Below are 14,945 nucleotides of genomic sequence, written 5' to 3'. Positions count from 1 at the left end.
TATTAATGTATTTTGGCAAAAGACCATTGCAAGCTAGCCTTTTGATTCCTGCCCTCAACGCTACATCCATATTTTTTTAAGTGGTGCTCACTTCAGAGCCAAAGGGGTGGAGCTGACACAATGCGGCTCCACCTCTATGGACCTAGTCCAGGCAATTGGGTTTTACCCATGCCAATCAAATCAGTTATAGGGGTTGAGGTTATGGTTAAATTTGGGGTTATAATGAGTTTGAGGGGTTATGGTTAAAGGGTCACGGTTAGGTTTAGGTGTTCAAATAGGAGTTATGGCTAGGTAAAGGATTATGGTAAGGGTTATGGTTAGGTTAAGGGTTATGGTCAGTGTTATTCTAAGGGTTATGGTTAGGTTGAGGGGTTACTTGTCCGTTCAAGACAAGCGATGGTGAAAAGCTGTCTTGGGTCTGGTTCCTAGCACAAGCTCCACCTGCCGGTGGCCGCTCTGAGGTGAACCACTGTGACCCTGCGATCCCTTCCAGGAACCTGCCAATGCGGGGCAGAGGGTTGGAGTCGGGTTGCAGTGTCCAGTCATCAATAGTCGGCTCTCTAGGTACCGCCCTTCTTTTGACCAGGATGGCAGGGGCGGCCCAGGGGCTACAGGATGGCTCTGTCCCCCTATTTCCCCATCTCCAGAAACCTCCCCACGACAAATTCACACTTGGAAAGCTCTAACCGGTAAGGTCACAGTCTAACGGGCAGGGCGTGGGCCAGTGTCAATCGTGCGTTGCATACGGTTGGTTTGAGGGCGCTCCCCATAGGCGGCGCAAATGTTGGTGAACTTTTAGAGCAGTTCTCTCAGCCGTTGACACTTCAGAGTGCAGCCCTTTGCTGCTCCGCTGATACAGGTCCTGGGAGACGACGACGGTGTCTGGTGAGCGTGTGCGAGGAGCGGGAGCCTCTAAAGAGGTCACCGTCATTGTTGGGTGGGCCAGCGGGGGTGAGTCAGCTCAGGCGGTGTCAGCAGCAGGAGGCAGCAGGTTCAGCCCCAATGATGCCAGAATCTTGGATGTAGGCCAACCAAACCTCACTGGGTGGTTGTGGTGTTCCCTGCCTTCACAAGAGCAGTCGCTTTCCCAGTGTGCTGTCCACCTCCCCCCCCCCCCCCCCCCCGGCACATTCATAAATATGTCTCTCGAAAGCTGCGCTTCCTTGGTTCCTCACTCCTCACTGCGCAATGGTTGTGAAGTCGATGTGATGTACTGTTATCGAGAAGCCCGAAGGACAGACATCCATACATACAGAGACTCCTTCCTTTATTGTTAGATTAGCTAGTGAGATGTCTTTGTACATACATTTTTTTTTAAAAACTTCCGACACTGCCCACGCACGGTGTCTAGAGTGAGTAGATATATTGCACGTATACGCATATTCTCACCTCCCAGGATATTTTAAAATAACTGCACTATATCCATTGTGTTGTTGATAAGACACCTTTTCCCAAAACATCCAGTCAACAGACTTGCAGACTTTGCTCAATTAAGCTCCTGTGTTATTACTTATTTTACATTTATTCCTTTACTACATCTTATGTAACGTATCATATAAAACCTCTACTGAGCTGAATCTCGGATAATAAGATACTCTGTACGATTTGTAAGTCACTTTGGATAAAAGTGCCAGCTAAGTGACTGAATGTAAATGTAAATGAATAGCAGGCAATTTGTTCAATATTATTGTATAACAAATGCTATCCTCATGCTTACAATTTGCTCACTGAAATATTATTTGTGATAATGCCTTGTCTTCTTTGACCTTGTGACCACATTACAAACAGGATTATGTTTAAGAGGGAAAATACCTCGAGCGATAAGATAAAAATCCCATTTTCGGATGATATCTACATCTGAGTCACGTTCATATGAGGAGGCCTTTACTTGCCTTGCGGTCATATTGTATCGCACAAGACGTGTCACTTAAGTCCACTTGCTTAAGCAATTCAGAAGCAGCGGTTAGAGTAGGAATGGTTTGATGAGAGTGCTTGCTTACTCTTCGGTGAAAACAAACATCTGCTGAAAACCTCTTCAGGGGACGCCCCCAGCCGCCCTCAAAGGTGGCCACCACTCTTATCCAGGTGTGATTAAAGTTTAATCGATTCCTTTTTATGAAAGCTTTCTAAGGTATTACATGTTATTATCTGCAAGTATGTAGTGAATGAATCTGTGTTATTCACTCGACATCCCTTACACCTGTCGGCTGTCAGAGCTGTCTGCAGACCGATTCAACAAGATGCTCTGTTGTAGCAAACATGCCTCTCCTCTAATAGGTATCCTATATATATATATATATATATATATATATATATATATATATATATATGCATTAAAGGAAAGAAATAAGAAAAGTTGAAGGTGTTGAAGAGGTTTCACTTTCAGAGTTTTAAACATAGGTGATGTTTTGCAAAGTGGTGTTGTCGCTTTAGTTAAGCAATTCCACATGTTTCCCTCTCGCATGCTATTTTTGCAATAATTGCAGCCATTGGCGAAGATAGACGATGATGAATAGCAACAATTTATTTTGACACACGTTAGTATTACGGCATGCCATCGAGCATATTTCAAACAGAAAGGAAAGCAGAGTCCCTTGGTAGCCTCAACAGACTTTACAGCTTGTTTTAATGGGAAGATGGGAATAGATCCAAAAGAGATGGGTCCATACACACACCTGCACACCCAAACCTCCACCCCCCTTCCCCTCCCCCCCGACACACACACACACACACACACACACACACACACACACACACACACACACACACACACACACACACACACACACACACACACACACACACACACACACACACACACACACACACACACATTCAGAGAGATGAGGGAAAGTGGGATAGATGGCAGTAAGTTTGAAGTTAAAAAACAAAAATGGAGATTACCTCGAACAGCTCTACAGGGCTGTATTTTATGCTGCAATATCAACATTTTTGATGTAATCATTTTCACAAAGCGAAATTGAATGGATTTATTTTTCTTCATTATACATCGTAAAACAGGCAGGGTGAATAGAGAGTGTACTGATTCTTGTACCAGGAGCAAAAGAGACCCGTTAAATAATCAAACAAAACCAATCCAAACGTTTCCTCTTTGAAATATCCTCTGGGGCACTTTTGTTGCCCCTTCATCACAGAGCACGTCATTTACACAAACCAACAACCACAAGTAGTGCATTCATAACATCACTCTAATTGAAACTAATTTCTAAACAGGAGAGGAGCCTGGGGCTACACAGAATCAAAGAGAGACAGACGTGCCTAATTGTCAAGGTTTAGCATAGCTTAAGACATTTAATCTCAACGATTTACATGGGTATGTATTGATATTTGCAATTTATTTTAATTTTTTCTAGTTTGAGTTTTCCTCTCTAGTTTCTTTATGATTAAATCTTTTTCGTATTTTGTTGCCGTCTTCAAATGAGCACTCGCTCAGTCTGCGATCCACCCAAAGGTTTCTTCCTTGATAGATAACGGAGTTCCCCTTGCTATAGGTTAAGTCGTGGCATTAAATGCTACCCGTGAATCCCTTTGAGACTCACTAACTGTGATTAAGGGTTGACCTTTACCTGAAAACGGACTACTTTGTGTTTGCGTTTGCTCGGTCTTTGGTGCCACTTTGGCGGCGGAACCTGTGAGCTCTTTACCGTCTGAGAGGAAGAACTCCACCTCTCCGTTGTCCCCGCCGTCATCGTCTCGAGCCAGGAGCTGGTAGACCAGGGAGCCTGGGACCGCGTCCGGGGACACCACCGCCAGGTACGGCACGGGCACCATGCTCCACTCTGGCACGTTGTCGTTCACGTCCGACACCGTCATCTCCACCCGCACCAGGTACCAGTCAGGACCTGGACGGAGGCATGGAGGGGGGAAGGGAGGGAGGAAGAGAGGGAGAGAGAGCATTTAGAAACCTTGAGACCGGTGGTTGCTGATTATATTCAGGAATTGGATATTTTTTTAGATCCTGAGGTATGAGGTATTATTGTATTCAGCTTGAATACAATAATATACAATGCTGATTAAGTCATTGAAAAAACAAAAAACTAGGCTTACTTTTAGAAATGCAACGTGCACGAAAGCAAGCATCTATGTTATCATGACCTCTCCCTCCTTATGTGGTTTGAACTGAACTTTTAAATCGAGGAAAATGTTTTATTCTTTGTACTGCCTGGACCTGCCCTTAACTTGTCTTAAACTTTATGCTCTGGTCTACTAATCAACACAATCACGACTTATGTCCCTTCCTAACCACTATACATTGACCTCATTAGTGTCATGAATTGTGAAGGAGAATTCCTAGGGACTTAGAGAAACCGACTGCACTTGCACTGGACTACGGCAGAGGTTATGGACGTGGGTCTGCCAATGCTGAACTACAGTGTCCCGAAGCCAGACTACTAAAAGAACATCTTAGACACTTGGCCATGCGCGTTATAGCGTGTGGTTTTGTGCAGACTGTATAAACACAGACAACCCGCCAACAAAATAACTTCATTACCAAGGATGGAATTGAAATAAAAGGAATATTGGCTACCAGTCAAAAAAGTGAGGGAAATGAATGGTTGTCACATTGAGAATGGTTGCTCATCCTCCTGTCAACCCATTTTTATTGAACCAAATCTCAATTATGTGATTGTATGTAACGGCCAAAATGTTGTTGCTGTGAGAAATAGTGGGAAAGCTTTTGATAATTTCCACCCCTTTTTGGATAAAGAAGCATGGGTGAAGGAGGTAGAGGACCCTACCAGTGCTCGCTTGTAGCAGCCTTTTTATATAGTGTCATAGCCATCAAAGTAACTGTACGTCCACACCAGGAGCGACCAAAGCGTCAAAGACGCTTTGGTCGCTCACAAAGTTTCGCTGCGAATCTTTCTGTTCGCTTTGGTCGCTCAAGTCGCTCATGACGTACAATTCAATTATGCAGACGCATTTAAAGGAGCCGTATGCGTTTAGTAGGCCCTACAGACAGCCATATCAAATAGTGAACTCTCCCATACACCTTGGCCATATTGCCGAGACGGTTTTGCTTGTTCGATAAAGTGCTTCGACAACAAGTAGGACAGTGATTCCCCCCAGTACAAAAAAAATCCTAAAATGTAGGCTAATTACAACCGAGAACAAAAAACCCTGCGTGCTGTAGTAGTTAAAATATGTTTCACTGATCTGGATCTGCAAATCATGATCTGCACTCATTCGTCGCATTCAAAACAAATAGACATTCGCGCACATGGCTAATTTGCATACGCGCACAGGACTGGTTGGCTCCGCAAGGCAAATAATGGAACATATCAATCTATCTAGGCTTTTCTGTCTATCTATCTATCAACGCGTGTCTAGTTTTAATGTGATGTATTGTGTGTATGTCCAGTCAGACTTGTTCTGTGTGGTCTTGTAGGCTACTGTCCTGTGTGGGCCGAACCACCTAAATGGATTCCCGACGATTTGTGTCGTTTGGTTTTAATAAAGACTTGACTAGGCTTTCTATCTATCTAGACTAGATATATCCCTTGTCATTTATCCCTCGTCTTGTCGATTAGTTTGTTTATGTGACGATTTCAAAAACTTTTTTGGTTTTGTTTAAAGCATGCTACACGCGATTGGTTGGTTAGATTGGTGGCATGGAGAGCAAATTAAAATGATTCCCGCTTAAATACGAACGTTCTAGATGTAGCCTATAAATACTCCCGCTTATCATCACTTGATATCCAAACCACTACGGCGTTTCGATCTCTGAACTGAAAAGGGGTGGGTTCGTACAACACCGGGTGCCCAGTTACAGCCGCGATTAATACTTCAGCCGACATTTTGTTCAGTGAGTGAATAAAGGTAGGTAGGAACCAAAGTGTCTGCCGATGTTCCCTGGGATCCACGCAAGCGAAGAGCGTCTACATTCCGATTGGCTGTCAGTGTTTGGCCGCTGAAGCGAATAATAGTCATTTGCATAAAGTTAAAAAGTTTTCAACTTCTTTTTGACGCTCTGGTCGCTCAACTTTGGCCGCTGGTAGCGTTGGTCGCTTTGGTCGCTTTGGTCGCTCTTGCCCATAGAAAGTGAATGACTTCCGGCGATTTGGTCGCTCAATTCGCTTCTGGTGTGGACGGACAGTAAGCAAGGGTCCAGTGTATCACTTCAAATCACAACAAGAACAAATTCAAACATACACACAACTAATGGTATGATTTATAATTGAATGTAACTATCAAGGATAAACTATGTCACTAAAGGCTAAAGGGAAACACTAGGGCTAGCGTGAATGGGAAGTAGAATCTCTTAGCACACAATATTGTGCGAGTGAACCTTTCATCCGATAGTCAAACCCAGCTTCCCCCCCACCATTATTTATCTATCAGACATTGTTAACCAAAATCTCTTTCAAACATTAAGCTTTTTATTTTCCTCATAATGTATTGTAGAGTTGTGGTAAGACAGGGTAAACATGGCGCACCAAGTCAGCACACACCTGACCCGAACGTGAAGAAAAACAGAACATAAGTGGCACTGACTAATGAGAAGATATATCCCACGCCTGAAGCACCAAAGGATGGAACAGTTAGAAAGTAAATGCTCCCACTGCTTACAAACACACACACACACACACACACACACACACACACACACACACACACACACACACACACACACACACACACACACACACACACACACACACACACACACACACAAACACACACCATTATCTCAACCTGTTTCCGCCTCAGCTTCCAACACCAAGTCTAATGCTTTCCGACATGCAAAGCATGTGTGTTTGTTTGTGCACTCACAACACACACACACACACACACACACACACACACACACACACACACACACACACACACACACACACACACACACACACACACACAACCATCGTCAGTGTCATCCTTAATGTAATCAGAAGCAAGATGCATAATGTTGATCAGCGAAAATTGCGGGTAATCATGTGATTACTGTTAGCTATCAAAACAGGCACACAAACAGGCACTCCCTTTGCTGCAGAGTGCACCAACAACTCTGACAACGTCAGGAAGGAGACCCGCCAACACCCCCCTTCCCACCAGAAAACACTGACATTGAAAGGTACAGACTCCGGGTCTTATTTAACCCCGCTCAGAACACATCAGACGACCAGTGGATAACTTTCCAAAAAACACCAATGGACAAGCCTTCAGAGGAGTACTTAACGCCAGCGAGAGGGCTCGGTGGTACTTTGTGCGCTCCCAGTGGAGCCCCCCAGAGGAACGCGCTCCTAAGCCGATAGGACGACTCGACGCCCGCGTTCTCCCACTGAAGCGCGCTGTTCTCCCAGCCCGCCGCACTCGCAGCGGGAGGGGAAGTTGTGAGGCAGGCGCCGCCGCTTCTAAAGTTTACTTTACCCAGAGAGTCCTGCTGGAGGAAGAAATAAAAAGAGAACAAAACAAAACAAAATTCCCTCCGGTGCCCCCCATCCTCCACCCCCCCCACCACCCCCCTCCCCCCCCCCCCCCCCCCCCCCCCCTTCCCCTTGGACGCTACTTCAATAACCAAATGGATCAGGGGGCACCACGGCGTGCTGGCAGAGACTCCATACACAGGGCCCTTCCCTCTGAGCACAGAACCCCTGTTCACCGAAAACAGGTTTAAAAAGAGGGAAAGCTGCCTCACATCGCCCACAGCTGAGCACTACTCTGTGTCTTACACCAACACACACACACACACACACACACACACACACACACACACACACACACACACACACACACACACACACACAAACACACACACACCATGTTTTAGAAAACAGTAATGATATGATAATGATGATGAGATTTGCGATTAAAGAAAGGCTTCAGGTTTTCGCCTGATTCTCTCGCCATCTGGTTCCCCAAAGGCCATCCACCCACCCACCCCCCCTGCCTCACCCCATCTAACTGGGCTGAAAACACCACTGGGGATTTGAAGTTAGTAGGATAGTGGTTGATTTCCAGCCAAACGGTTCTGTGTTCAACCCACAATGGCCACAGTCCTTGGGTCCTTGAGCAAGATGCTTAACCCCTACTGCTCCTTATTCGGCATGTATCTAAAATAGTTCCTCAAGCAAGCTAACCCGTTACTGTGTTTCACTGTTTAAGCCTTTTTCAATAAAGGCATTCAATAAATTAGAGATATTGTTATGCAAAGACATCCCTTCTACGAGGCAGAACACCTGATATTGATAGAGATAGAGCACTTTTGATTCCAGTATGAAATATCTATGCTAACTATCAAAATACCTCATCTGCAAACATTTTCTTTCCAGGCGAATGTCCACAATCGAGTGACCAAGCTTTTCTAAAAAGTGAAAGTGAAACGACAAAATATGTCTCTTCTAATTGGACGGAAAACACATCTGGAGGTAACGATGCCTTGTCTTGCCATAGTGTTGTATTCTGACAGGGTTACTGCTTCATGCACGATCAGACACTTTTGTGTTGGACATGCATGAATGATATTGACATTTACAATATACGTATAACTTGCAAATCAGTTTTGTGATCCATTATTGATGGTTGAAGTTGAAGCCTGCTGTGACAAGGTTAATTGCATTATTTGCATGCACAAATATATATAAAGACACACACACACACACACAGAGACAAATCTGTGGCGTACAGGGAGCCCTCTGGTCCCACCCCACTGTCCCCCCAGTCTTTAAACCAGTAATTACAATCAGCAGTGTTGTATCATTTGCACAACCAGTAAACTGCAATCATTAGCAACATACACCACCTCCTCGCACAGGCCATACCCACATCAAGAGGTTCTTCCTCCTGCGTGCACCGGCCTTAACATTACAAAAACATTTCCGCCTTTAATGATGCAAACCATCTCGACATGCGGTTTTTGCTTCATAGTTTAATGGACGCCTCTCTATCCAACATGGCCGCCGGGCTGGTGAGCGCGTTAGCCCGTGGATTGCATTTTTCCTGCATTTCTCCAGGCGGGCACAGGTGAAAAAGGAGGAGCAGAGACCCCCCCCCCCGGTGGGGTCAACTTGCGGTGATTGTGTTCAAGGCCTACAGAGACGCTTATCTCGGATCGATGTGCTAGGCGCTATGGGCACTGGCCCATGATAGCGACTGATAGAGGGACGGTCGAGGCGGGAAAAGCATGTGGGACATTTTAATCAAGATGGAGCAAGGGAGAGATAGAGAGGGGGGATAGGAAAGGAGAGCAAGGGATACAGGGGGGAAATATATAGAAAGAGGGCGGACGGGAAACATACTGTATATGGATAAAAAAAAAAAGGGTAGAATGAGAAAGTGAGAAGGAAATGGAGATAATGGTAATTGCATAATGTTTTACGGCTGGCATGGTGCCATTAGCTTAATTTGGCAGCATGAAAAGTGCAATAAAAATTGAGGCAAAAAATGAATGGCTTACATTAATAATATTGAGTACGTTATACATATGTTACAATAACAAAAACCCTCTAGTGAACAATGGTATAGGCCAGAAGAGAAGTTTTAATATGCGAGAGAGAGAGAGAGAGAGAGAGAGAGAGAGAGAGAGAGAGAGAGAGAGAGAGAGAGAGAGAGAGAGAGAGTAAATGCAGAAAAGAAGAATGCATAAAGAGAGAGAGAGAGTGAGAGTGAGAGTGAGAGTGAGAGAGAGAGAGAGAGAGAGAGAGAGAGAGGCTCAGATGGTATCGTGGTATTATATTATACCAGGGGATTTAGAAATGTAATCTAATTATAATAATTTAATTAAGTTAATCTCAAGATAACGTGCAGATTGGTTTTTATTTCTAATTTCTCCCATCGACGAATCGGTCGGTCGAAGAGTTGGTCGAATTTCATTCGACCAAGATTTTCTTCTACTATGGAGCCATCGTTTGGTCAATATTTATCAATAACCAATAACGTCAATAACCCGGATACGTCTCACGTTTCCAAATGTCCACAATGGATTCAAATATATGTTTAGAAGTCTATCCCCCTAGCTCTACAACAGTTACAATTTGGAGTGCATCTATGGTAGAAGGGTGCATACGTCTTATCTATTCATTATTCTATGGGCCATTCATATTTAAACCGAGCAAGACGTGCTGCATATGAGACACAAACTGCATACGAGACACACAACATTGTACGCTAGAAAACGTCATACATGCTCCAATGTCTTCTATCAGCGGCAGCTCAGCTTTTATGGTATCATTGTATCCTATGTAGTATTTGTTCATATCATTTCAGGCCATACACCTTATATCCCGGTGAAATGTCAGGAAGTGGGTGTGAAGGTATGAAAACATAGACAACGACCACGCCAATGCCACCGGTATACAATAACTATTATGGGATTGCAGTTGACCATGCGGACCTAACGCACAATTAAAACCCTCCCTCCTCTCTATCTGTTGCCCTACCACTCCCTGTGGTCTGCACCAGATTCAGAATTAATTGGCAAAAGCACAATAGAGATTCAGAGAACAGAGGAAGGCATTACAGAGATAATAAATCACCAGGCTAATATAGTGGGCGCGACGCCAGAATTAGCCACACACCGACATGCACACAACCCACACACACACACACACACACACACACACACACACACACACACACACACACACACACACACACACACACACACACACACACACAGGGAATGGCACTTTCCTTTCTAATAATGATCATCTGTGGATTAGTTGCTAATGAAGGACCATAGGGACATACAATGCAATGCATTCACTATCCACCACCACTAATACAGCAGGCCACAGATAACGATAAAGTTGCAAAGCCCCACCACAGCAATAAAACAGGGAGACAGAGTGTCCCTTTACTGGAGCGAAAAAGGGAAGATTTACATAAACCCCCTACGTTCGATCTTTTCATTCGTCCACCTAATGTACATGCTTGGCTTGATGTCTTTACTTTGAGGTCTGTATTGCTATTTTTGCATACTTTTTTTATGGATATTAGTGGTACAATGATTAGTAACAGTAATATTGAGTTTTAAACTAACCCTTACTCTAAGTTTTTAGAGTTAGCTGGTTCATAACGAGCTCGAAATGAGTTTAAGTTTTTTCTTAGGGGAGATTTAAGCCATCAAAGAAGACTTCAAAGAATTTGAAAAATGTGGCTCTGAAGAGAACAGCTCCAAGGCGGTTTTATTGTTTTGGAAATTCTGTCATTCATCCACAGCCCTTGTGTGATGGGCATGGAACGGGCCAAAAACAGCCCACAGATTTCTAATTCCTCATTCAAGCGAGCGATGCGGATCAATCGACAACATAACAAGTCTGCTGTGCTTTTATCCTAAGCATCTTAAAAATGTATGTGAGCTGCTTGAGGTCTTAATAAATTGATCGATTAGATCTGTTTAACTCATTTCATGAAATACATCCATTAGGAGGAGAATTTGTAATAGTTTGCCGAATCAAAGCTAAAGCAGGCTAGTCGAAAACAAGATGTTTTCATTAAATTCAGAACGGATTCATTTAGGAGAAAATTGTTTGAGTGTGTGACTGAAGGTGTGTGTGTGTGTGTGTGTGTGTGTGTGTGTGTGTGTGTGTGTGTGTGTGTGTGTGTGTGTGTGTGTGTGTGTGTGTGTGTGTGTTGGCACCTTGCAGAGGGAGTGTGGACCCATCTTGTCGAGCATGCATCATATTCACCGCTAACTCTTTTGTCAGTCAGTCGGGACACTATTAGTGGCAAATTAATCAGATATCAGACTCCTGTCTTCCCACTTGTCGGCGTTCACCCGCCCTCGGCCCGCTTCGGTGACCCCAATCTGTGCGCTCTCCCGCTCTTCCTCTCTCTCTCCCTTCTGTTCTCCACGCTCAGGCGAGGATGCGGGGATAACGCCTAATCACTCTTTCAGATCTCACCTCAACGCGTGTCTATCTCCTCCTCCTCCTCCTCTTCTCTTCATCTGGTTAATTCATCAATGCTGCGCACATCGGCCTACATCTGTGAGTCCTCGGGCAATGTGGTCGTGCATGTGCGCGTGTGTGTGTGTGTGAGTGTGTGTGTGCATGCTCATGTGTGCATGGGTGCGTGTGTATGTGCGTGTGTGTCTGGGAGCTTATATGTGCGTATGTGCACATCGGTGTGTATGTATATGTGTGTGCACCTGTTTGTGTATGTGTGTGTGTGTGTGTGTGCAAGTCTGTGTTTGTGCTTTTTAGCATATGTGTGCGTGTGTATGTATGCATGAGTGGGTGAGAGAGAGAGAGAGAGAGAGAGAGAGAGAGAGAGAGAGAGAGAGAGAGAGAGAGAGAGAGAGAGAGAGAGAGACAGAGAGAGAGACAGAGAGCAAGGTAAGAAAAAATGGAACAAGAAAGAAAGGAAGTGGAAATGCCGAGATGACAGAGGGGTTGAGAAAGGGGAGCTAGAGTGAGAGTGAGAATTGGATTAATTGAGACCGAAAGAGAGAGAGACAGAGAGAGGGGAGAGAAAAAGAGAGGGACGAAGTGAGGGGAGAGAGAAATAGAGAAAATAACAGTCATGCTCTCCAATTGACAAAAAAAAAACGCTCACTGGATTTTTGTCGTTAGTGGACGATTACATGATCAAAATTACAGGTTACAATCAGCATTCACCTCCGGGACAAGTGACTTTGCAGTGGTGACTTTCAGTGATTTATCAGTACCAGATCTGATCGGCAGTGATGGAGCGATGCCCCAAAGTCGGACACGATCATTTTAGTCCTTTTTGCCGTGCTAAGCACTCACAGCCCTCGAAGTTCTGGAGGCTGGCGCGTGAACAGACAGGAACAGCATGAAACTACCGTTTTGTTCTTGGAACCGAGTTTGAAAGAGAAAATAAATAAGCAGCAGGTTTAAAAAATAAGCAACCACCAAAAACATTTTCACTGGCCTCCGTGCTGCTTTACACTGTTTGTTAAACGCTTCCTGGCACGTTTGTGACACCGAATGTGACACACCGCGAGGAAAACAGAAAAGCTAACTCTTCTATCGGAATAGGAAAAGGTGTGAATACCCTTTATTCAGCAGGTTGGTTTTCCTACTGGCAGTTTTTAGAAATTGAGACAGCAAGAGACGCACACATAGAGAGAGAGAGAACAAGGAAGAGCGAGAACGAGAAAGAGAGAGAGAGTCAGAGAGAGAAAAAGGTCCAGCTAATTAAATGTCCTCTTTGAGGATTACCAAGGGATAGTTGGGTCTCACCGGAAACAGTTACACTCCATAATATTTCTAAATTGGAAGAAGCCAACCGAATTACACACTTCCACTCGCATTTTACACCGAGGCGCCAATTAAACCAAAGATGGCCAGTGACGGAGGGGCTTCCAATCCTTCTCGTCCTGTACTTTACTCGTTTCCCCCCCAATACAAACAGATGAGCAGCCGCTTCATTAGCAAGCGCCTGTTAGCCGAGGCCGCGCATAATTAAAAACGTTGAGACTGCCAATAAAAAATCCCATCCCATAAGAAACTCACAATGTTTCTATTAAAAGTCCAAACGAGCGCAAATGCTAACATAGCGGCAGGCCACACAAATGACTCATTACACGCACCGATGCAGGGAAAGAGGAAGCCACACACAAATAAAACACACACACACACACACACACACACACGCGCACACGGACACGCACACACACACACACACACACACACACACACACACACACACACACACACACACACACAGCTTAAAAACCACACATGCCTGGGGTAATCACTAAGTATTTTAGGGATAGTGGTGCCGTGCATAAAAACTAAACAGATGGAAATGTGTTTCCCTTCTCCTCTGAACAGTATTCACCAGGACCATCTGGCACCCCCTTCCCTTCTGAGGCAGGCGTGGGACCACAGCACGGGGGGATCACGCATGGTTTCTGACCTTCGATTAGTAATAAAGCTAATGGACTTGAGGGGGGGGGGGGGGGGGGGGGGGGTGCCGCAGATCACTGCATTGGGGCCGCGTCAAACAATCGGCGGATGAGACATGCCCGCATGTGCTCAGACACACAACCACACACACACACACAGACATGACAAGCATGCAGGATGCATGCACAAACACACAAATACACTCACAGACAGACATGCGCACACAAATGAACGACGCGACATACACACACGTCCATGTCTGCCTAACAAACTCACACGAACCACAACCACACAAGATCCCCCCACCCCCCCCTAAACACACACAAATACACACAGATACACCCCTCTGCTCCATACCTAGGAACACCCAAGTACAAAAAAGACACACAAACTACCAAAAAACCTACATAAGCACCAGCACGCTCCGCAGTTTCCAAGGAACAACTTAATTGCTAAAGCCTGTAATGATCTGAGAACATCTGCGCATATGCTCCTGCACGGAGAGCTCCAATCTCAGCATTCTCTCCATGCCATTAGAGAGGAACAGGGGAATGCTCCTAGATGGAATGGAATCCTCTCTTCTCTTCTCTTCTCTCTCGCTCACGCTCTGTCCTTAGTGGGTTTTGTCTGAGCGTGGAGGGATCTGTCGAGAAAGATTACACAGCTGTCTGAAGAACAGCCTCAGTTGCTCCACTGAATCCCCTCATCATCACCCTCACCACCACCACCACCACCACCACCACATCCTCCTTCTACTGCAAAAAATATTTTCAGAACGTGGAGAGGCCGGGATAAAAACAAATGTCTCCTCGCAAAGCTAAGGACACTGCGCGGCGCGCTCCATTTATGTCAGCTCTTTCCAATTTGCCAGAACAATATTGCAATGTTTGAGACCAGAAAAAAATTGCGCTTGTCACATTTTGAGGTTTGAGTTCACACACACACGCACAGGTGTGTTTGTTTTCGCTCGCGACGGGGGGACGTTGTCACAAAGCTGTACCAAAGCTGTTGTCCTCTTTGCTAACTAGCTGCAACTGCCCTCCGCGAGGAGAGTGCCTCTAGGGCTACCACTGTGAGGGCTCAACAGATAGAAAATGTTAGTCTGTTGTC

General features: G+C 45.0%; 1 protein-coding gene across 1 annotated transcript in view; it reads right to left on the bottom strand.

Annotated features, from left to right (window-relative positions):
• si:ch211-186j3.6 (neural-cadherin) overlaps window positions 1-14,945 on the bottom strand; it is a 234,689-nt gene that overhangs the window by 171,575 nt on the left and 48,169 nt on the right. The window contains exon 2 of the mRNA XM_030376396.1: window positions 3,666-3,863. Within this exon, the coding sequence (XP_030232256.1) occupies window positions 3,666-3,863 (198 nt within the window). The remainder of the gene's footprint in view (window positions 1-3,665; window positions 3,864-14,945) is intronic.

The sequence above is a fragment of the Gadus morhua genome, chromosome 14 (assembly GCF_902167405.1).
Source record: "Gadus morhua chromosome 14, gadMor3.0, whole genome shotgun sequence".
NCBI classification, from domain to species: domain Eukaryota; kingdom Metazoa; phylum Chordata; class Actinopteri; order Gadiformes; family Gadidae; genus Gadus; species Gadus morhua.
This window is presented reverse-complemented; position numbering and strand designations above follow the sequence as displayed.